Source organism: Chrysochloris asiatica, unplaced genomic scaffold (genome assembly GCF_000296735.1).
Source record: "Chrysochloris asiatica unplaced genomic scaffold, ChrAsi1.0 scaffold00067, whole genome shotgun sequence".
NCBI classification, from domain to species: Eukaryota; Metazoa; Chordata; class Mammalia; order Afrosoricida; family Chrysochloridae; genus Chrysochloris; species Chrysochloris asiatica.
Genome location: NW_006408585.1, coordinates 6688421 through 6712865, shown reverse-complemented (window position 1 = coordinate 6712865; position 24445 = coordinate 6688421). Strand labels below are relative to the sequence as shown.

Genomic DNA, 24445 nt, shown 5'->3' with positions numbered 1-24445 from the left:
GACAATATGTCTAAAGTATGAGAGACGAAGTTTGGCCATCTTGGCCTCCAAGGAGCACTCTGGCTGCACTTCTTCCAAAACGGATCTGTTGGTTCTTTTGGCAGCCCATGGCACTTTCAATATTCTCCTCCAACACCATAAAGGGTTTATTGACTGCATAATTATTGCTTCTGGAAATAATAGCAGAATTTTTTTTTTTTTTTTTCAGGATAAATAGTGAGATGTATTGAGTAGGAATCGAAGATGATGATAGAGTTTTTTATATTCTATTTATTGAGTATGGATTCCTGGTGTGGTGCTGTAGGATCAGGAATGGACTGCAAACCATAAGGTCAACAGTTCAAACCCACCAGCTGCTCCTCAGAAACCCTATACAGGGTTGCTGTGGGTCAGAAGCGACTCAACGGCGCTGAACAACAACAACAATTTGTTCAGTATATTCTATTATATATTCTATTTGCTGAACTTTATTGTCATCTTTTTATATTCTATTTGTTTCCAATATACAGAAAATTATCATTCTATGTACTTTTTTATATTGTGACTTTCAATGTTCTTAGTGGAATAATGATGTTAGTTGTATGTAGGGACAGCTTTAGGCACTTGGAAGAATCTGGTTTAAAATGTACACTGAAGCTGATGCGTGTGTTTATTCTTACTAACTAATACAAATACAATTGTTCCAAAAAGACAGCACTGTGTTTATATTAGATTTGTTTCCTGGTTAAAACCAGTTAAACACTGAATTAAGTTAAATAATCTTCTCTCACTATTTACGAATATTTACTATAGTTAACACCTTCCTGGGGGCTGTGGCAGCAGTTTTGTTTTGTGTGTGTTTTTTTAATGAGAACCATGCTTAACAAAGCTTTGAAGTCACAGTCTAAAGACAAAGATCAAAAATAAATAAATGAAGACAAGGATCATCTTGATTTTTTTTTTAAGATAAAAAATACTTATCACCCCCAAAGATGAATGATAATATATATACTACATACAATTTTAATGAAACCAGCCTGCTCCTTTGCTATAAAATATGTAATATTACCAAATTATTTTCCATGTGATTGTACTTCCCGTTTCTCAGGGACAGTCTGTCTCGAGGGCAGTCAGCCACTCAGCTGCCCCAGCAGATTTCAGTTTCACTAGCACAAGCTTATCAGAAGAGATTGGGCAGGGAGATAAAGCTATCCCATAAACAGTTGAATCTGGAGTTGATGGTCAAATCCCCATTGGTTGATCCAAGAACCATTTTGTGGATTGTTCACAAATAATATATATGTATATATATTAATGCTTTATTGTGAATTATGTGATGGTTTACATGGGAGGATATCAGATTCACATTGATCCCTTTGTATATTGTTTCCTGCCATGGTTACAATCCCTTTCGTGCATCATCCATCAACCAAAGGGTATACCCCGCAAGCCTGCTCCCCTGGTCATCCACATACAGCCCCTCTCCCTCTCTGGGTCCAAAGTCCCCAGCCACTCCATCTCCCCACGTCATAGTCTCTGCCTCCATCCCTGGCATCACTGCTTTTCTGGGTAGGGTTCCGTTCTCCGCTCTTCTCCTTTGATAGTCCCAGGGACCTCCGCTCCTAGACTGCAAGGTTAATAACTCCCCTCCCTTTGTCCCAAAATGTCTACCTTTACATTTACATTACAGTCCTGATAACAATTATTCGCTATTGTATCGCAAGAGACCTATCCGCATCTCCTTTCATCAGTCCCGATTTGGCAGAATGGATACTACTCAGTGGAGATTCTACCTTGCTCCATGCCCTCTGGATCTTGGTTCCCTCTTGAAAGCTTGTAAGCCAGTCACTTCTTGCCTCTGTAGCCCCGCCCCATTCTGCATAGTCAACATAAATAATATTTTTAACCTTTATTTTCCACTCATTGTTATCAGGGAAAGATTTCTTTATGTTCAATTGACCAACTCTTTAAAATAAATATAATCTCAACTCTGTGACTAGCTAGTGGCTTTGGACAGATTCTTAGACAGCCACTTTAAATCGTAACAGGAAGGGAAAGAGCCCTGGTTGTATTGTAGGGTAGGCACTGGACTACTAACTGCAAGATTGGCAGTTGAAACCCACTAGTCACTTTGTGGAAGAACGATGAGGCTTTCTTTTCCTGTAAAGATTTGTCGTTCCAGCAATCCTATATAGGATCACTGTGAATCGAAGTCTATTCAATTACTGTGGGTTTAGTTTAGTTTGGGTGTCAGGAGGGGAGAGGCCTTTCATGATGGTGTTCTTCTAACTATCACCAAATTCTTGAGGTAGAAAATGTTTCCTGTAAGAGTTAAAGGTACATTCCACCACCCCTTCCAGCTTCTTATCATAAACACAGGCAGTACAGAGTCTGAAATCTCATGAGATGTTTACTGTTTTAAACCTTACTTTTGTTATCATTGCTTTTGTATATGTGGTGATACACGTCACTTTTCAAGATTTCACTTTAAACAAAAGTTTCTAATTATACTGAGAGCCATATCAGTATTGGGATTCATTTCTGCTGAAAGCAAGGGAGAAGAGATGGAAAGAAGGTTAGCAGAGCTGACACGTCTGCCTCCCTTATGCAAAGCAATTGTCTAACCAAGTAGCAAAAGCACAGAAAAGTTCATTCAGTCACCTAATCCCTTCTAGCATTGCATTTTCCCTTTTTCAAATCTTTGGCTCATTGTAAGCACAACCTTATTAGGTTGTTGTTGTTGTTAAGTGCCATCGAGTCGATTCTGACCCATAGCAACCCTGTATAGGGTTTCCAAGGAGTACCTGGTGAGCTTGAACTACCGGCTTTGCAGTTCAAACGGCTTTGCAGTCTGGCACATTAGCCCATAGCACCACACCAGGAAATAAGAGAAAATATTTTCCATTAACCCTTTTAATCCAATTCTAATACTGCCTCCCATTAGCCTCAATTAATTACCCACTACTGATTAATGAAGGAGCTCTGGTAGTGTAGTGGTTGCGAATTGGGCTGCTAACCTCAGGGTCAGCTGTTCGAAACTACCAGCTGTTCGGCAGGAGAAAGATGAGGCTTTCTGCTCCCATAAAGATTTACAGCCTTGGAAACCCTGTACAGGGTCACTGTAAGTCAGAACCGACTTGATGGCACTTAATAACAACAAGTGAGTAATGTGTGGTGTTGTAGGATAAGCACTGGACTACTAACAATAAGGCTGGTGATTCAAATCCACCAGCTACTCCTCAGAAACCCTGCACAGGGTCACTATGAGTCAAAACTGATTTGAGGACACTTAAGAACAGCAGCAATATTGATTATTGAATCAATTATCTTTTAAAGATAGTGTTTATTTCTATTTGCAAAGGCAAGATAAGTTATATGTGCTTAACATTCCTAGAATGGTTATGAGAATGTATGAAAGAGAAAGACATAGGAAAAGGGAGAGCAAGATTTTAAGAGGTAACTAACCCAAACCTTGAAATTCCTGTGCAGCAGATTTGCCCAATGCAATAATACGTTGTCTGATCTCTTGACTGCTGCTTCCACGAGTGTTGATAGTTGATCCAAGAAGAATGAAGTCCTTGATAACTTCTATCTTTTCTCCGTTGTTAAGAATGTTGTTTATTGGTCCCGTGGTGAGGATTTTTGTTTTTCTGACATTGAGATGCAACCCATACCAAAGGCTGTGCTCTTTGATCTTCGTAAGTAAATGTTTCAAGTCATCTTCACTTTCAGCAAGCAAGGTTATATCATCTGCATATCGTAGGTTGTTAATGAGTCTTCATTGGGCAAATCTGCTACACAGGAACTTTTTAAAGTGTTGAAGAGCAGAGATGTCAGCTTGAGGACTAAGGTGCGCCTGACCCAAGCCATGGTATTTTCAATAACCTCATACGGATGCGAAAGCTGGACAGTGAATAAGGAAGATTGTAGAAGAATTGATGCCTTTGAGTTGTGGTGTTGGAGGAGAATACTAAAAGTGCCATGGGCTGCCAGAAGAACCAATAGATCTATTTTGGAAGAAGTGCAGCCAGAGTGTTCCTTGGAGGCCAGGATGGCTAAGTTTCGTCTCTCATACTGTGAACATATTGTCAGGAGAGAGCAGTCGCTGGAGAAGGATGTCATGCTGGGTAAGATGGAGGGTCAGAGAAAAAGAGTAAGACCCCCAACGAGATGGATCAGCCAGGTGGCATCATTGATGGCGTCAAGTGTGGCAGCGGTGCTGGGGTTTGCCCAGGATCGGACATTGTTTCGTTCTGCTGTGCATGGGGTCACTATGAGTCGGTTCTGACTCAATGGCACCTGACAACAACAACAACAAACCTACTGCCATGGAATAGATTTCACTTCACAGTGTGATCTGTAGAGGGCTTCTGAGGCTTTAAATCTTTACCTGAGCAGAAAGCCTTATCTTTCTCCTGGGGAGCAGTTACCAGGTTTAAACTACCAACCTTGTGTTTAGCAATCAGGTGCTTGTCCTACAGTGTTGACAAAATATGTAAGTTTCAGTGATACCTCACTTCATGCACATTAACAAAAACATAGACATTAGCAATTCACTGCTAGTCTAGTTAATTGTCTCTGAACTTTTAAAATATATACAATTGGCACATTTTACTGGAGATGGTACTTCATTCAACCTGCATGGATCTTTTTCCCACTAAAATATTTTACTGAAAAATTGTTATCCATCTGGTTGTTGTTGTTGTTGTTTAATACCGTGGAGTCAGTTCCGACTCATAATGACCCTGCACAGGGTTCCCAAGGCTATAAATCTTTACGGGAGCAGAACACCTCATCTTTCTCCTGCAGAACCGCTGGTAGTTTCGAACTGCTGACCTTGAGGTTGGCAGCCCAACAAGTTGTTGTTGTTGTTGTTAAGTGCCGTCGAGTCGGTTCCGACCCATAGCGACCCTGTACAGGGTTTCCAAGGGTGTAAATCTTTATGGGAGTAGAAAGCCTCATCTTTCTCCCGCGGAGCGGCTGATAGTTTCAAACCGCTGACCTTAAGGTTCGCAGTCCGATTCGTAACCACTACGCTACCAGAGCTCAATATAGTATACATATAAACATTAGTATTAATATATCAATTGTCCCAATACTTTACCTAAATCTAGAAATTTTACTAGTATTTTTCTCACACAAACAGGATTTATAGACATTGCATTGGTTTGTTAGTCTTAAGAGGTTAAATCAATTTTAAAAGTGGCTAAACAGAAAATCTCCAAAGCTTCCTTGGGAGACATACGGGTACTACTTTTTCATCATCATTAAAGAGCTACTACTCCAGAAACTGCTCTCTGGTAGCGTAGTGGTTACGAATCGGGCTGCGAACATTAAGGTCAGTGGCTCGAAACTACCAGCTGCTCCGCGGAAGAAAGAGGAGGCTTTCTACTCCCGTAAGGATTTACACCCTCAGAAACCCTGTACAGGGTCGCTATGGGTCAGAACCGACTCGACAGCACTTTTAACAACAACTCCAGAAATAAGAATGAATTTAACAGCTTAACAATCATCCACAAAAAGCATCGCACCAAAGTCTAGAACAGGAAATAAAGAATAAATACCATTTTCAGTCATGGTTAGAACATAAGCATAAGGGAGACCTTTAAACTGAATTGGAACCAGGATTCCAGGATTGTTGATACACCCTCCAAAAGAACCAAAGAATACTAAGGTGAATTGTGTGGTCAGGATTTGAGTTTTTATTTCTCAGCTAAGAAATACGTTCTGTTAGATTTCTTCACTTAATGGATAGAAGATTATAATTTCCGTCTTTTACCCAATAGAGGTTCTGGGACAGAGGGGCCTGATGCTGGAATTACAGATAATAGTCTGTATCAAATTAGCCTTCAGAATATGGACTGGCCTGTGGGCTATGAAGGAGCTACAGATTGAGCTCCGGATGTTCTGCCTCTTACCCATGCAACCCAGGAGGGCACGCAATCACTGAAAGAATTTCATGTAGGAAACCACAAGCCCCAATACTTCTGGTAGCACCTGCAAGTGCTTCTGCACAAAGTTTGGCCCACCCCACCTCTGTTTCATTCTCAAGAACCAACGGGGATACAACTGCACCAAACCACGGAATTTCACAATGTAACTTGAGACAAACTGAATCTGAAAGGCTATTTTATGGGTATTTTGCCTCCACTCCTGCCGGTAATACAATCCACAGTACACCCCACTGGCTAACAGTATTTGACTCTCTTAATCCTTATTACCATATTTCCATTTGTACTCTTCTCAAGAGCAGTGTGGCTGAAAGCACAAACAAAGAAAACAGATCTCTCTGAGTCATTGTGTGGTTCATAAGAATTATAATGGAAGATTAGAATCCATCTTGAGTCTTGTTTATGATTTTGTTTATATTTCACTTAAATTTAGTACTTTTGTTTTACCATATTTTATCAATTCACTATAATTAACTTCTTTAATTAATCATTCCAATCAAAATCTTCTTATCCCGAAGTCATGCATGATCTAAAGGGGGTTGGTAGTTGTGCCAAGTCAGTGCTGATTCATAGGGACCTGTATAGGATTTCCAAAGCTGTAAATCTTCATGGAAGTAAAAAGCCTCATCTTTCTCCTATGGATCCAAACTGCTGACCTGCAGTTAGCAGCTCAACTTGAACTTCAAAAAATAATGCTTACATTTCATTTCAACCTTTATTTAGTTCAGATAAATAATGTTGAAATGTTTTCATTCTATAAGAAGTTGACTTATTTTTTTTTGTATTTTTTTACCTTAATCAAAATGAAAGCGTTATTTCCCACAGTTGAAAAGCGAGTTATCTGAAATTGACCTGTAATTAAACTCACACTGTGTCATGCCCCATGAAAATATGTTGAAAACATTTAGTAGTTATCTTCTAAGCACGTTATAAAAATGAATCCATTTCAGTTAGGACTGACTACCAGTGGAAAAGAAGTCACTATACTTCTTAGCATATTGGCAAGTAAATCTTTCAGTTTCATGGAGACAAAGTGAATGAACAGGAACAACTGCTTCAGCAGTTAGAATAAATCCTCTAGAGAAACTCTAAAATTGAGGGGTCTGGATTTCCACACTTAGTTTATTTCACTGTGATGCATCTGCAGAGTAGAAATAAGACTCCCCTCTTTATCCAGCCTTCAAGTTCAGTCATATATTTTTTATTTGGAATGAACTAAAGCTGATTTAGAGCGGACATGCCTTTTGGAATGTCCTGAGGCCTTTCATTTCTTGAATGATATGCTAAGGCTTGGAATCCACCCAAACCTCCTTGAAGCACCCTCTGCAAAGTTTAATCTAATTTAAATTAACTTATTCTTCAGCATAAAGTGCTCTTTTTTATTTCTCTTTATGTTTTGAGTGTGCACATGAACAGATTTTTGCATTTCTAATCATGTGGACCGCTGGAACAATTTAGAAAGCTTTTCTTTTTTAATTACATTTTTTTTAATGCCTGTCATGTTAAAAGCAGTGGCAGAAATTTGGGGGCAGGAAACATAGTTCTGGGAACGCCTGGTCTTGGTAGTATGTAAATCATTTTACAATATGCAAGTGATTAAGCAGTGATATAGTCACAGTTCTACCAAATATTTCTTTGACTATAAGACACCTTCTTCAAAGGAATAGCTCTGAAATCTTACTTGTCATCTATCCATTTCTGCTTACATTCAAATCCCTATTTTGAAAATAAAGTAATGTAGAATATATTTGCCAAAAATAAATGCTGTATGGACATCTGCAATTCTGCAGGCATGAGGTCGATTGAATGTATGTATATAGCCGGTCTTTGGGGTTACTTTTTAAACTTGTATCTACTCCCTCTACCACTATAAGGAAATTGTGAATAGAATATTGTTGTTGTTGTTGTTAAGTGCCGTCAAGTGGATTCCAACCCATAGAAACCCTGTATAGAGTTTCCAAGGAGCAGCTGGTGAGCTTGAACCACTGACCTTGCAGTTCAAACGACTTTGCATTAGCCCACAGCGCCAGCCACCCCAGGACTCTGAATAGAATATAGAACCGTTTAAACAGAAAATTGAATTCTTCCTAAGCATATATGGTGACTGAGTACAAACAAATTGTTCAGCTTCCCTAAGCTAAAAGCTAAATCATATATAGTTTTTAGTCAACTAGTATACTTTTGAAGCAAAGGAAAATGTTGTGCTGAGTTGAAATACAAAAGGCTTCTTTCAGTAGTGGCGTGGCAATAATGGTAAAGGAATTCAGTGCCTGAAGATCCATCCTTAAACCTTGTATGTTCCACCTACTTCACAGGTTTTGGATTTACCTTTGCAGGAGAGGTTCCTCCTAACAGTAGTCCTCTGTTTCTGCCACTGAATCAATCTAGGGGAAAAACAATCCCAACATTGCCCCCAAAACTGATTCAGTCCCCTCCCCTCTTCTCTCCTCTCCCTCTTCTGCTTACCCATCAAGCTCTTTGGGATTACACCAAGCCCATTTCAGCTATGCATTTTACTTTCAACAATACCTTAGAAACAATGATAAAGTCCTTGAAACCAGAGAAGGCTGTGTAATATGTCAAAATGAGCTATTCATCCCTGGTGATCATTAAAGAGTGTCACAAGAGAAGAAATGTACCCAAGAGGGTCCAGCACAATTCCAACTTTGGGAATTGTGTTCTGTCTAAAGATTCTCTGTCTTTTCAGCAACCCATTTGCTCAAAAATATATGTGTACATATATATATATATATATCAGGTGTTATAGCCAACATTGTGTTAGCATCAGTAAGGCATTAAATCATCCAAGTAGTTTCTTATTCTACACTTACGTTGACATATTTAGGTGGGGTCTTAAATTATCTACTCAGCTGAATGCTTTAGTTCCCTCCTAAGTAATTTGTCATTTTCTGGCATATTTAGTGGGTTTTGTTTTCATCAGTAGAATGATGGTATCTATATAAATAGGCATCTCTCTAAAAAGAATGTTGTTGTTAAGTGCCGAATGGCTTCCGACTCATAGTGATCCTATATAGGGATCATGAGGAGCAGCTAGTGGGTTTGAATTGCCAGTCTTGCAGTTAGCAGTCCAGTGCTTGTCCTACAGCACCACATCAGGATTTTCTAAGAAGAAGTTCCAAAATCAAGTATTAACAGATTCCAAAATAAATGATTGAAGTTAAATTTCTCTAGCTTCTAGAATCAGAGTTTCCATAATCAGCTTCAGCTTTGACAACCCCCAAAGGCTAATCAGACCTCACGTTTTTGTGGACTACCTTGTACTTCTAGCCCTTCTTCAGACAAAAGGACACAAGGCCACAATCGGCCCTCACTGGAAACTCTAGCATCATGGGGATTTTCCCAGGTGGCATTGTGGCAGTATAAGGAGACTTCAAGCATGTTGTAATTATAGCTACTATTCATTAAAGGTCTAATGTACCAAGCACTTTACATTTAATACTTTAGCTCATTTAAGTTATCCAGTACCTATCGCTGCCTTGTGGGTATCGTAGTTACTACTATCCCAGAAGAAATCGAAGCTCAGTTTAGGTAACTTGTCCAAAATCACACTAATTGCAAGTGTGTGCAAAATGGATCTTTGACAATGCAGTATTCTGCTTCCTAGGTTAGTTCTCTATAATGTGCTTCTGTGTTTTTTTTTTTGTTTTGTTTTTTTTTAATTCACATTGCTAGTCCCGGTGAAAGGTTAGGGAGAGAGATGGGGACTGATAATGCTGTCTGGGAAAGATTTCGGAACTCAAGGGAAAAGAAAAGAAAATTCTGTAAGAGAACAAAGCAGTCACAGCTGTCTGAGTAAAGAAGGAAAACTCGCCTGGAGCAGCCCGGGTCTATTTCCTCCCACCTACTGGGAGGTTGCTGCAGCACTGGGCGCGATGATTGACAAGCAAGCACGACCTAAGGATGGATGGCCGCGTGGGGGTCGCAGCGTTCAGCTTCTCGGCTCCCCTTCTCCCATTTCCCCTAGTCCTCACCCCTCCTCCTGGCCGCAGGAGGGGAGCTTCTACCGCCAGTGCGGGCGAAGCCGGAGGCAGATGGGAGCTGCTGACGGATGGAGGCTGCTGAGCGCGAGGGCGCTGAGTGAGGCCCGCGTGTCCGCGCCGCTTGGCCTCCGTCTCCGGGCCGCTGGGGACACCGGGCTGGGCGTGCTCACCACCGGGTCGGCTGGAAAGGCTCGCCTCTGCCTAGGGGTTAGTGCGGCTCTCGGGACCTGCGATGCTGCCTCTGAGGGGCTTTAGGCCCTGTGGCTTCGAGGCCACGGCCCAGGGCCTGAGCGCTCAGGCCGTGCTACATGTCTGGGGTCTGCGCGGAGTAAAAGGCCTCAGATTTTCCTTCCCGCTCTAGGTTGACCCGAAAAACTGGTCTAACTGTGATGGCAGCAGCAGGTCACGACGCTGTCTGGACGTGCAGGGGCGCTTGGGACGCTGCAAGGGTGCGGTGGGCGGAGAGGGGCTGCCGGGCCCGAGCACCCCACTCTCTTCCTCCTCCTCCCAGGGCCCAGAGAGCTACCAGCCACAACCCCAACCCACTTCCTCCCTCCTCCCCGCGCCAGGCTCCGCTTTCCCTCCATCAACTGCAGGCCAAATTCAATCGAGTAGGCTCCTTTGAGCTTTTGTGTTTTCTGGGGGATCGTGGGCGCTGAAGGGATCGCGTTACAACTTTCATTTCCTGAAATGTTTGAGGGAACATCCAGGGTTTTTATCCCCACATCAGGCCGGCGATGGGCTCGGGTTTCAGGCCTTGTCACTCAGCTGTCACCAAACAAACGAACCTCTCAGAGCCCAGAAGAAGGAGAGCTACCTGCTATTCATGACCCCTGGAGCAGGTGATCGCTCATGGGAAAAACAGGTAGAATTAATCATAGGGCTGTTTTCTGTTTCCTCTCCTTTTTGGCTGACCTGCCCACAGTGTGAAACCTGTCAGAAAACAAATGAACTCTTTCTTGTCCCCGGGGGAACTGAAAATATATTTTCAGAAAACCCAACACATATTCACATTAAATGACCCAATGAAAATTTGAGCGAAGAACTTGCATCCTGATCCACTTTGCAATTTCTTAGTTTGTGGGGTCTCATGTTAACTTTGGAGAACTGGGAGAGAACAGAACAGCTTCATGTCACCTCATCCTACTTACTGTGGACTCTGAACTCTGGTAGATTGCAACATCTCCTTGTTTAAGGAGCCTTGGTGACCAGCAGTTGAATTGATCCTAATAAAAGGAAAATTCTGAACCTCAAACTTAAGAAATTTCTATAAAAATGGGTGCTACCTCCTCCCCCAGACACTTTCTGATATAAACCGTGTTGAGAGTTTATATTACAAGAAAATCCAAAAACTTTCCGATTTCCCCCATTCCAATTCTAACTTAATTCATAAGTGGTATTTTGTTTGATTTTTCACTTTCTTCTTGATACTTAGTTGAACAAAAGCGGAGAAGTCTGAATACTGGTTGTTTTGTTTGTATGGATACTATTTGTTACTTATGAAACATGTGGCAACAGCAAACATTGTAATACAATTTTTAAACTGTACTGTTATCTTCTTTTTTATGCTACTTTTCTTTCTCCCACCCCTCTAGAAAAAAAAAGAAACTAGAGAGAAAAAGGAAATGTATACAGAATTGCTCATAAGGTATATTAATGGAAAAATTAATAAGACAGCTTGGGAACTTTATATCAGACTGATGTTTTCAAGTAGTAATATGGTAAGGAACCTGTACTAGTCTTTTTAATGAGAAATCAGGAGATATGGTATAGGTAAAGGAATCCTCCTGGCCTTCTTGAGGAAAATTTTGTCTTTTTATTTTGAAAATAACCAATGGTTCCAGATTCCTACAACTGATTTTCTTAAATTAGCTATTTGTACTCAGAGGTGTAGCCCTGAGCAATGTTATTCTTCAATTAAAATCAAGAACTTGAATTTAAAAGATATCCTATTAAGTTCCTATAGCATCAGCAATGTATAGAAAATATTCACCACACCTGAAAACCAAAACCGAGACGGCTTCAATTGCTTAGATATTCTATTCACTTCATAGATCATAAAATATGTTAACCTATCTAGCTTAACTTTTTTAAAGTTTGTGCTGTAGGATAAGCACTTGGCTGCTAACTGAAAAGGTGATGGTTCAAACCCACAAGTCACTCCTTGAAAACCCTGTACAGGGTTGCTATGAATTGAAACCCACTCCAAGGCACTTAGCAACAATAAGGAATAAATAAAGAGCTAATAATACTGTTTTCCTTGACTTATAGGTAAAGTTGCCTTTTATAAAGTCTTATAGACTATCCTACCTGGCCCTCAAAATATTCATGTTCTTAACACTGTAAGTTTCTGTTCCCTGTCACCAATTGTTTAAAAGTTAAAAAAGAAAAAGAAAAAAAGCTGCAAAAGTTAAGAGGACTATCATGGCATATAGATGCTTATAGTTTGAATATGATATCTGTGTGAGGGTCAAGCAAGAATGTCTCAACTTTGATTTGCTTTGAGGGTTTTTGTTTTGTTTTTCACATTCCCCTTTTACTGGTACTTAGACCATTTAGGTAACTGGCAACTCAAATTAGAACTTAAGTATTACAAGGCAACTAAAGTGATGCTGTATGGAAGAGAAAAAAAGTGAGTAGCTGAATTTGTAAAAACACTGAACATAAAAAGAACACTTAGAAAATCAAATTTCCAGACATACTAGCTGGAACGTGCAGATTTTCTATCAGGGATTGTTGACTCACCAACTCTATTTCAGTGTTTTTAAAGAATCTTTGTGTCAGTAGAAATACATAGTCTAGATTGTCCCTTTAAGACTCCATATGCATATCTGGTCTGGTCCTGAATCACCAGCAAACCCTCTCATTGCCCCCAAATTATGTTTATACTATAAAAAAAACTATGACATTTAAAAAGCTATAGTCAGTCTAAAATCCCCAATTAAAATAAATTTACCTGGTTAATCCATGAGATTTTCTACTTAGCTTTGCCTGTATCAGCCCCATCTCCTAAATTTGAGGAGATGAGAAGAATAGGGAACCACTTTGGAGGGAGATCATATACATTTCCATGCCTCCTTAGTATATTAAGGACCAGAATCTATCAACAACAACCACTAATGGAAATGCAGAAGAAAGCCAATTACAGTTTGATATCCACTTCTGGGAGTCCTGCCTGGTGTGGCGTGGTACTGGACTGCTAACCACAGGTTGGTGGTTCAAACCCACCAGCTGCTCCTTGGAAACTATGCAGTGTCACTGTAAATTGGAACAGACTCAATGCACTTAACTGCAACAATGTCCATTTCTGAGGGACCTCTGGTGGTGTGCAGTGGTTAAAGCACTTGACTGCTAACAGAAAAATCAGCTGTTCAAGGAACCCACCAGTGCACTCTGCAGAAGAAAGGTGTGGCAGTCAGCCAGTCTGCTTCTGTAAAAGATTTACAACTTTGCAAACCCTATAGGGCAGTTCTGTTCTAATGTTCCCTATGGGGTCACTAGGAGTCAGAATGATTTGGATCAGGTACCATTGTTTTTTTAAGTACCTTCAAGTCAGTCCCAACTGATAGCAAAGCTGTGAGTTTGAACCACTGACTTTCTGGTTATCAGTCCAGTGCCTGTCATACAGTGCCACCTGTTAGGGGTGGGTTAAATCCCAAGTAACCTTTTCTTCTATTTAAAAGCTAGGGTTGTTGGGGCTTTGGGGGGTTTTTTGTTGTTGTTTTGGTTTTCTTTTTGCATTTCCCTATTTGATCCCTTCCCCCCAAAAACGATGGTGATTTTAATTGTATTTTCATTTCATGGTAAAGGAAAATCATTAATGAACACTTTTACTAAAAGAGAAGAAAAAGATTTGCAGGTAGTAAAACAGTCAATTCCAAACCATAGCAACCCTGTATAGGATTTCCAAGGAGTAGCTGGTGAGCTTGAACTACCAACCTTACAGTTCAAAGGGTTTTACAATCTGGTGCATTAACCTACAGCGCCACACCATGAATCCAGTAAACAGTTATCATGTGCAGTCAAGTCGGTTCCAATCCATAGAGACCCTGCATAGGGTTTCTGAGGAGCAGCTGGTGAGCTTGAACCACCAACCTTGCAGTTCAATTGACTTTGCAGTCTGTTGGGGACCCTTGGGCCCAGAGTCAGTGACATAGCCACAGAGGACTAGAGTGGAGAGTGAAGCGTCCAGCTGATAAAAAGAGAGGGCATATGCATAAGAACACCCACACCTGCAGATAATACCCACTTATCCTGGCTTCAGTGACTGGATGATCAGAGCTCAACCAGAAGTAAAACGAAGAGGGAAAAAAAAAGTATTCTCATACAATTTGATGAACTTGACTGTGTGCTGAAGACCTGGGGGACACGGGGGAAGGATTGCATGGAGGGGATTGTAACCATGGCAATGAATGTAGAACTGGTGTTCTCCCATGTAAACTATCACATGATTCACAGCAAAACATTTAAGAAAAAAGTAAAAAAACAAAACAAAACAAAAAACTGAGTATCTGCCCTGAAACCTTCACTCAGTTCATAATAAAAAGTTAAAATAAAAAAAAAAAGACTTTGCAGTCTGGCACATTAACCCACAGCACTACACCAGGACTCCTACAGTAGACGGATGCAAACCTTAAGATGGTTGCATTCTCTCTCCTTGCTGAGAAAGGATGTCTCGGCTGTCCATTAACAAATTAAGGAGAGAAGTTGAACCACAGGCTTGAGTAGAGGCAGGCGTCCCATGTGCCCCTAGCAGCCTCTTTCTTTTTGTTTTTAAATGCTACTGCAGTGTTGTTTCTCGCTGTCTGAAAGGACCACAGCATCGAAAACACTGATTGCCATCCTCAGTGGGAGAACAGGTTTCCAATTTCATCAGCTGGAACAAAGTTGTATTTGTGTGTTTGGTTTAAAACCCTATTGAAAACACGGCCTTTCCAGGGCAATGCTTTTTCTGGGTTAACTACTAGCCAACAACTCCGCTTAAGGGAATCTGTCAGAGTTACTGGGGACGGGGCAAGGAGTCACTATGACATGGAAGGGGTTCAAAAATCACCTGGTTTAGGGCTCTGAAAACCAAGTGAATCCAGGCCAGGAACATGAGCCTTCTATGCCCTGGGTGCCAGTCGCTTCTTGGGGACAAGTTGGGCACTGACTCTGCAGGCTTCGGGCGGTAGGGGTGGTAGTCTGGAGAATTTTTAATGTCTCTAGCGTGGGAACGCTCAGGAAAAGGACAGGGAGTGTAGAAGGAACACATGGACAACCCGTGAGTTCCCTCATGTAAACCCACAGTCTCAGTCAACGACACCTCTAGAGCCAGAGCCTGGCAGTACATGCGACAGCCTTCCCTGCCGGGGTCCCGGGTGGTGCGTGGGGAAGAGACCGAAGCTCTTCCCAGGACCGCAGGCTAGAGAGGAAGTGCCCGATCTCGCCTAGCCAAGGAATTTACTTTCCTGCCTGCCCTGCGGGTGGCCCTAAAATCCGGGTCTCCTGCTGCAAGCCCCGAATGGGGCACAGTTTCTGGATGGCGCCCCACCTCTGGGCGCGGGTACAGAGTCCAGGTCCTGGAGCCAAGGCCGAAGCCGGAGCCAAGGCCGAGGCTTCTTGAAGCGAAGTAGACGCAACATGCGTAAAGCTGGAAAGGCAGTGAATGCCAACCGGTGTGGACTAGGCCGCCTCCAGACTAGGCCTGAGCTTGCTGCCCCGGGTCCAGAGCGTGGTGCTGAAGAACCCCAGTGCATTCAGTCCTGTGGCCTGGACAGCTCTTCCTCGAGGCCTGTGGTCGGTGCCACTGTCCTCCCTGCTTTGGGGTTTGGGCCTAGGAGGAGGACCCAGGGTGCTCACGACTATAGCAGCTGCAAACAGCAAATTGCAGGCCTCATCCTCCTTACACTGACTCTTCGAGGCAGACTAGCAGCCTCGGCACTCAGAGGCTTCCGGCCCAGGCACTGGCCTCACACCAAGAGCTGTGCTTTGATCCTGGTCCCGTGTTGCCCTCGATTCTCCGTGACCTGTTGCAGAGGAGGCCCAAGAACACCGAGCGGTGCCCTGCGGTTGCGCAAAGCAGAGTAGCTAGACCGATCTTAGGAGTCTGCGAGTAGCAGAAGCGCCCCCAGGTCTCAGCAGCTGGAGTGGAAGCTTCTGGATTCCCAAGCTGGAGTCTTGCCCTTCAGGGGGCCGGGAGGAGTGAAGCCCCCTCCCGCCGCCGCCTGCACAGCAGCTGCATCAGCAGAGAAAAAGACAGCACCACGCACGTTAGCGGCCAGACGCCCAGTGGGCCCTCTGGGTGCAGGAGAAAGCGGCGTGTTGAGTCGTGCTCCGCAAACCCAGAGCTCTCCAGAAGCGCCACCGCTACTGCCTCTACCTGGAAACTCCCACTCCAGTTCAGGGTCCCAACTTCCAAGGTCAAAAGCAAGCCGTCCTTGCTTGAGAATAGGTTCAAAACTAGGCCTCCAGGTCGCGGAGGCACCTTTCGCCTTGCTCTCAGGTCACTGGGCTCTTACGGCTGATGAGTCCCCACATGCTTAAACCAAAAACTCTGCGGGCCAAGACTCTTGGTTCCCGAGCTTCAGTCTCAGAGTAAGCTTTATTCCCATTCAAAAGGTAAAGTCGCACAGACATTGTAGACCTGAGCATCGTGTGCTTAGATTCAAAACATCAAAACAAAACAAAAATCATCCCAAGTATTTCTTTTTCTTGTTACTTAGCTAAATGCGGTAAGTCATCCTAAGAGCACTTTTTAAAATAATAAGTTGTTCATTACTTTTAGCTATCGTTATGGGCTGTAGAGGAGAAATGAAAAGTGGGTTTTGGTTCAGTTAAACTGTCGCCAAGAAGGTAAATTGAAGGAAGGTCCCTTAACAGCTGGTCCTCGAAGATTTCCTCCAGGAGAAACAAAAATATGGTTACTTCCTCCTAATGATCGTTCTAAAATGATTGCCAAGGAAACTCAAAGCAATATCCAGCTTTCTCGCTTCCTCCTTCTTGTCTCTCTCTCATTTAACCAAACTGAGCCAAGGATGGCGGAGGGAGGCATATTGTGCAATTTCTTATGAAACACATCTGGAATGTATGCTCTCTGCACCGAGTGCCAGGGGTTTTACAAAGAGTTTATGGCTGTGACAGAAAATTGTCCTTTTAACGAGTTTACAAGCAGTAATCACGGGTACTCTTACAGGACCTTCCCACTCTGCTTCTCACCAGATCTGCAGACATTTCCAAGATTTACCAACCAAGGGAGCAGGAAGTGGGCCGCGGTACCTTGGGAAGCAAAACTTGGAAGAGTCTAAAATTATATGGAGCAAGTTAGGAGAGTGGGGCGGGGGAAGTCACCAGGGTAGGAAGAGAGGGCATGTAAGAAATTAAAGTAATTGGTCCTTCCTTATTTTCCAGGGAGATTTCCGCGGCATCCTTTGAAGCCTGTCAGGGTCATTGAAAGCTATCTTTGTGAAGGGTGTTTGTTTTGGGGAGTGAATGTGAAGAATGTGTGGCGATCCCCTGTGAGAGCCCCTCCTGCAGAGGGTGGCATTTCTCCGTGGCCCAAGACGTGGAGAATAAACACCCTAGTGACTTAAATAAACACCAACTTAATGATCCAAAACACTAACAAGGGAGATTGGGACCCTGAGCTCCCAACTCAAATGATGGTCTCTGAGCGGCAGTGTGCACATCTGTCCATCATTGAGGGGAAAAATGACTTTATAAGTAAAAGTGACTATAGTTAAGTACAGTGACCTTTCTCCCTTGAATTCAGTCAAAGTCATTTGACAGTTTCTTTTTAAAGACTGTTCATAATAAGAAGGCCTTAATCCCCACAAACACCTTAGTCTCCTAAATCAAGGCAGAAAAAATTGGAAAGAGGAAGAAATGAATAGATTAATGGTGACACTTACAGATGAGGAAAAATCAAAATTATGAAACTGTCATGTCAGAAAATAAATAGACTCTCCCTGGGGAACAATATTTTTACAAAGCACAAGCAAGCCAATCCTGTTATCCTGAGTAGAATTTTAATAAATAATGCCATTTGTTTCACTAGTTTTAAAATGTGAACACAGAAGATACATCACTTTTGCCCCTGGCAAAAATAATAATGGAGCCTACATGATCACTGGAATTTTTCTGGACATTATCGGCAGTAGTGCGAAAGAGCTCCTGTCCTGCTGGTCTGCTTTCTATCTGTACAAATTAATTCATAACGTTGGCTGTCCTTGTTTCCAGTCCTCGATCCTCCTACCCCTGTTTTGCCGAAGCTGAAGCTGATAAATTATTTTACTTTCACAGTCTTGTCAAAAACTTGTTAACACAAAAGAGCTGAGTTAACATGAATGCTGTGGAGAAGATCTAGTGGTAAACAATACTGCATACCCAAATAATAAAAAAAATAAATACCCCAAAACTAAATTCACTCTTTTTCTGTCATATACTAACCAAATCACTATTCTTGGTTCAGGGGATGGCCTTCAAACACCCTGAAATTCACAACCACCATTAAGTAAGAAAGAAAGAAACTATTACTTAAAAAAAAAAAGCCCAGTGATAGCAGTACACAACTCACCTTTCAGAAACAGAATCATACTCCTGGTGTTCTACTAAGTTTTAATTTAGACTGGTTTAGGTACAATAGAAAAGAAACCTGAAAACACATGCTGTTTAGGTAACAAATACCAGGTTGCCAGATTTGTCAGCATACTTTTGCAAACTAGAAACTAAGAACAGGAGAAACCCTTAACTGGAGTAGGTAAGCTACAGGTATGAAAACTTCCGGGGCATGAGAAGAAATGGCAGTCAGGAAAAGTGTTTTCACATTAATGCATTTTAAAAGTCCACCATGAATTTTTCTTAAAAACCCAAGAAAACAAACAACAACCACCAAAAAAAAAATCCACTAAATTTGACAAAAAATATTTGTTACTAATGGTTACTTCTATTTCTAACTGCCTCGCATAGAGAGCATTAAGACATTTAGGCACTTGGTTTTTGTTTCTTTTCTTTCTTTCTCCCTAATACTGTACTGTCATTTTAATCTATGTAAAATTGTTTAACACTAAATATGAAAAATGTAAACTTAATTTTCCCCCATCAAAAAGTTTTAAGATAATATTCTTATTCACCTTAAGAAAGCAACCAGTTCTTCCCAGACTGGAGGCTCTATTTGTCCCCCACAATTTTGATCTCTCTCTCTCTCTCTCTCTCTTTCTTTGAAATTTCCTTTTCCTCTTCCCAAAACATTTTTCCACAAATAAATTAAAAAGAAATTCAGTCAATTTGTAATCCTCATTCATTCTTTAAAAAGAAAAGTTACTGGAAGTAGTTGCATTGGTTGCCCAGAACTAGGACTGGATGACTGGGTGCTATTGTTTGTTTAGGGTTTTGTTTTGGTTTTGTCCCTCTTCCCCCCTCCCCCTCATCTCTGCAGTGGGAGAGGAAATGCAAAAGTGGAAAGTCAGAGAGAAGAGGGCTAAGGTGACTAAGCTTGAGATTGCTGTTGGTTTTGATTTTTTTAAATGTGCTTGTGAAAGTCCACCATCCCTTTATGCTCAAAGAATCCCAGAAACAAGCTGCAAAAAGGTTCCTGATTTCTATTTACAAGTGTCCCTAGTTGCTGCAGTTGGTTGCTGCTCCAGCCATCCTTTGGAGGTCCCAGTCCCTCCCCACTTAGGATCCCAAGTCCACCAGACTGGAGGTGAGTGGGCCGAGCAGGGAGTCCTGGAGTTGGTGCTGATGTGCCTGCAGACCATGACCGGGCTGAGAGGCCGTTAAGCCGGGAAGAGAATAGTTTGAGCTCCTAGCATGGCCCATATTTCCCTGCAGCAGAAGTACTGAGTTCTGGTCTGGACTTTGGGGAGGTGAGAATTCTTCTTCTGAGCTGGACATGAGCGGCTTGCCCCCTTCCAGAGGAGAGAGTTGATTCTGTTTGTTGGAGGAGGAGTTATTGTTTTCGGTGTTCTCCCTAAGAAATAGAGGATAACACCATATGGTTAAAAAAAAAAAAAAAGGTGTGAGATGGAGGGAGGGAGGGAGGAAGGGAGGGAGGGGAGGAAAGAACCATTGTGCAATCTGTCACCGACCCAAATGGAGGAGCTCTGCCCTCCCGCCCATCCCCAAGGGTCATGGGGGAGGTGAGGAGATTGCAGAAATGACCAGCTAGGGTGAGTGCCTGTCCTCCCAGATTTCCAAAATCCAGCTGTGTAGGGTTTATTTGAAACAAACACAAATTATTTTTTAAATTTCATTCAGGTGGTTATTTAAAACACCATATTTTGAAATCAAGTAACATTACGTTTAGACATAACTAAACTTCAAAATCGTCCAACAAATGGTTTTTGGTGAGGAAGAAAATGAACAGGAGACAAATGTTTAGGATGAGTCAAGTCAATTGCCCTGTTCCCATCTGAGGTTAAACATAGAGTTTCCCTGGCCCTGCCCGGAGGTTGTCGTTCCTGAGACGCAGAACAGGTCATGGGAAGTGGTGCCCAAAGCGGCCCAGTGACCTCAGTAAACACAGGAAGGAAAGTCAGTCTCTCCGATGTTATCAGGGAGTATGGACCCTCGGGCTTGGCTTACAGGACAGGCATTTGTACCTGAAGTCTAACTAGAACTGTACAGCCCCTGTCCCAGTGTTACTCAGTTGTATTCCCTCATGGCCCCTCTCAAACTCTCCATCGACATCCACACCTGCGCACCCCTTTCTCGGCAGGGGAAACAGGAAGGCCTGGAACATACTGCAAGCGAGCGCTCGTCCTGACACTTAGTTCTGGTTAATTTCAACATTTTTCTGCCCTAGCGACTTCCACATCACAGCTAATCTCCCCCAACCCTTTACTAGCGTTTGAATGTCTTCCCCTTTTTCTCTCCTTTCTCTTTTTGCTATCTACCTCTCCCAGTGAACCCGTTTCAGCTGTTTATCCAGACTTTGGACTTTTCCATCCTGAAGGAAACAAGGAGGCAAGATCCTTGGCCCCAAGGCTTAGAAACGAACAAAAGAAACCCTGCCTTCCGGGGCGCTAGCATTTCTCCCAAACTCCGAGCGTTCCCGGAGCGCTCTCCCACAGCCGCCCCCACATACTCTAACAATCTCCGTAGGAAACTCGACTGCAAACCGTGGAGTCTGGCCAAATGGCCACTTTGGCACGGGAGGGGTGGAAGCAAAGACAAGTTACAAAAATAGTGCCTCCGGAGGCTCCATGCATAGAGAAGGCTGCGAGCAGAGACCCCTTTTCTTGCCGACGCGTGGACAACAAGACCAAGTGACTCCCGGACGGGCCGCGGCGCTCTAACGAGCGCGAGGCAGCCAGGCGAGAAGCCATCCTTCCTACACTTGGGGCGCCGGGAAGTAAATGCAGCCAACTCCTCCCCAAAGCTCTTTTTTCTGTGGATTTCTTTTGAAATCCTTTGTCCAACTAGTGCAAGATGAAACTGACAATCTCTGGCTCAAGATGTCCAGTCTCTTCTATGGGAAGTGATCTCAGGGGCAAGGGTAGGGGAGCTGGGGACCCAGTGGACGTCTCCGGCCACCTCCACCTCTCTGGAGAGCCAGGTGAGAGAGGTACGCAACCCTTGGGCCACACCGAACCCCTTTTTTCGCTATACTAATCAACACTTTCCTTTTCATTGATCTCTCTTTCCAATCCCGTTCTCGTCCTGGCCAGCGAAGGAGACCGGAAAAACAAATCTAGCGCCAATATATTCTCACACTTACGCCCCAAGAAACCTATGCGTGCGGAAACTCAAAGCAAATGAGTACCCATCTTTGGTAGGTGATCTCAGAGTTCGTGAACTTTTCCTGCAGCGCCGCGGAGGGCTGGGCGCGGCCCGGCGGCCCGACTTTGGCCCGCGAGGAAGGCGAGCTGGCGCGTGCCTGCCGGGGGCAGGGTGGGTATAGGGGACAGGAAGGCTTCCCGGGGTGGCCCAAGCCTCAGGAAGTACGCCGCGTACCTTTCCTTGGCCTCGGCGGCCCGGTCTCTTTGCCTCCGGTTCTTAAACCAGTTGCTGACCTGGGTGGTGGTGAGGCCGGTGGCCTCGGCCAGCTCCCGCTTCTCACGAGGTGAAGGGTAGGGGTTGTGCGCGTACCACTCCCGCAGCACACCCCGTGACTTCTCCTTGAAGCAGTAGCTGGTCTCCTCGCCGTCCCAGATGGTGCGCGGAAGCGGGAATTTTCGGCGCACCCGATACTTGCCCACCGCGCCTAGGGGCCGGCCGCGCAGCTTCTCGGCCTCTACATAGTGAGCTTTCAGCCACAGCTGCTGTAACTTGGGATGGTTGTGAGGGGAAAACTGGTGGCTCTCCAGGATCTTGTAGAGCTCGCGGAAGTTGCCGCGGTGGAAAGCGACCACGGCCTTGGCCTTGAGCACACTTTCGTTCTTGTGCAGGTGGTCGCAAGCGGGCAGCGACCACAGGAACCTGCCCAGGCGTTCCAGGTTCCCGCCTTGCTGCAGCACCTCGCACACGCACGCCACTTGCTCCTGCGTAAAGCCGAACGAAGGCAGCATCGACATGGTTGGGTCTGCTGGGGCGCACGACCAGGACGCGCTCTGAGGGGAGCAGAGCCCAAAAAGCAAGGGGCGACAGCGGCGGGGAGGGGGACGGTTGCTCCTAGCCCCCTCCCTAGACTTGGTGGCAGCGAAGAAGTGAGTGGAGTCTGCAGTGGGCAGACGAGAAGGAAAAGGATTGGGGGTGCGCTGAGCACTAAGCTGTGGGCGCCTTTCTCAGCCTTTCGGGCCTCGCTGGTTCCGGCCTCCAGCCGGGTGGATGCTGCTCGTTGCCGGGGAACTTGGTTTCTGTTCTCCCTGCAGCGGCCTTAAAGCGCGCAGCGTCCTCGGCGAGCTGATTGGCTGCGGACAGCGCCTATCCGGGGCTGGCCAGCCAGCGCGTCGCCTGGCGGGGCAGCAAGGCTGCGCCTCCTCGCGCGGGGTGGGCGAGGCCGTCGGGCTGGGGCGAGGGGGGAGTAGGTGGTAGGAGAAGGAGAAGTGGAAAGAGAGGTGAGGGAGGGAGCGCGCTGCCGTAGATGAGGGTGGACGAGCGCGTCAGGACCCTGCAACTCGAGTCCCCTCCACCCCCCACCCCAGTGTCACCTAAGGAAAGCCACTCACATCTCTGTACAAATCAATGACTCCAGACTTTCTCTCCGAACCTGTCCCTGTCCCTTGCACGCTTGCCCTTTCCCGGTGAGCTCATATTTAATTACCTTAATGTTGGAATGAATAAATAATAGATTGATGAATAGCTTATGGAATGCGATAAATAATACAAGAGCAGGCCACGGATCCGGGCTGCAGCCCTTAAAAGAGCGGCTTCTCTCCGGGCTCGCTTCAGCTGCAGGAACCAAAACTAATTTCCTTCTCCCTCGCCGCCTCAGCCCCATAGCCCTCCAAAAGAGCACCGTTACTCCCAACCGGACAGCGTTTCCAGGGCTCTCAAAGGGTCGCGTCAACTTGGGATCCAGACAAGAGGCTTTCAGAACATAGTTGCTGAGCATATAGAATTCAAAAGTTCATTTGTGATTTTATATCTTAAGGTTCTATGGTTTTATCTGGTAGGTTTCTATACTGTTTCCCATCTGCGCAGTTCTTACTGAGGAATACCGAGAAGCTTCATTTGCTATTAGCAAAAATGCTTTGGGAACCTCGTAGGGAAGGCGCTGGGTGGGGTGTAAATTAAATAAAACTGTGCCCAGGCTCCAATAACTGTCATGTTGTAACATAATCTTTACCCTGTTCTGAGAGGGACACTGCCCTCAAAGCGGTAGTGGCTCCAAGAAGATTAAATAAAAAGAGAGAGAGAGAGAGAGAGAGAGAGTGTGTGTGTGTAGGTTGCAATTTGCAATTCTGGCCTATTTTACTGCCAGTGAATGAGAGATGCTCTGCAATTTAAGTCCCATCATCTACTATTTTGTGTATGTGTAAGGAATGCTTATTAGTAAAACTGCACAAACAAATGAAGCTGTAATTATCTTAAGCCTCATTTGCACACCTTGTTCAAAAGCAATTATTAAAAAGATTTTGAAAACAATTAGCCTCTCTAAACAAAGATAATCTATTGTCAGTAGCTGAGACTGGCAGGAGATAAGAACAATGTCTGCAGATAAGGGGAGTTAAATGGTGGAAGGAGAGTGACTTTACGACTATACTTATCTCTGATTAGATAAGTTCAAAACAGAATTTTAAGTACACTTCAAAAATGCTTTTGATTTAAATGTGCCCTCTTAACGAATGCAAAGAACAAACTCTAGGCTCTTTAAACTCCCGCCTGTCTTCTTTAAATATGTTTTGATTCCATCAGCCAAAGAGCCCAGCACAACCACAACACAACCATTTGTATGTTGAAATGTAAGTGGGGAAAAGGGAAGTGCTTGTAAGGGTTTTCCCTTGTATTATTTATATGGTTTTAAAATAATGCACCCAGTCAAGTGCACCCAGCAACCTGCATTTTAAACTCATGAAGGGTTCCCACCTCTGGGCTGCCTCTTGGGAGATTCCAAGCTGTTTTCCAGGCTACACTCCCTCACGATATTTTTTG

General features: G+C 43.9%; 1 protein-coding gene across 1 annotated transcript; it reads right to left on the bottom strand.

The window, feature by feature from the left end:
* Positions 1-19331: 19331 nt before the first annotated feature.
* LOC102818775 (homeobox protein SIX1-like) lies at positions 19332-22686 on the bottom strand. The gene is made up of 2 exons (XM_006864587.1): positions 21866-22686; positions 19332-19880 (listed from the first exon to the last, which is right to left on the bottom strand). The coding sequence occupies exons 1-2, from the start codon at positions 22423-22425 to the stop codon at positions 19586-19588; spliced, it is 855 nt and encodes a 284-aa protein (XP_006864649.1). The 5' UTR covers positions 22426-22686; the 3' UTR covers positions 19332-19585.
* Between the last annotated feature and the right edge of the window lie 1759 nt (positions 22687-24445).

Bases quoted from the DNA above. Each gene is read 5' to 3' on its own strand.
- LOC102818775 (XM_006864587.1), bottom strand. From the start codon at position 22,425: ATGTCGATGCTGCCTTCGTTCGGCTTTACGCAGGAGCAAGTGGCGTGC. The intron at 19,881-21,865 runs GTACGCGGCGTA...TCTATTTCTTAG, and splicing joins GCCGCCGAGGCCAAGGAAAG to GGAGAACACCGAAAACAATA.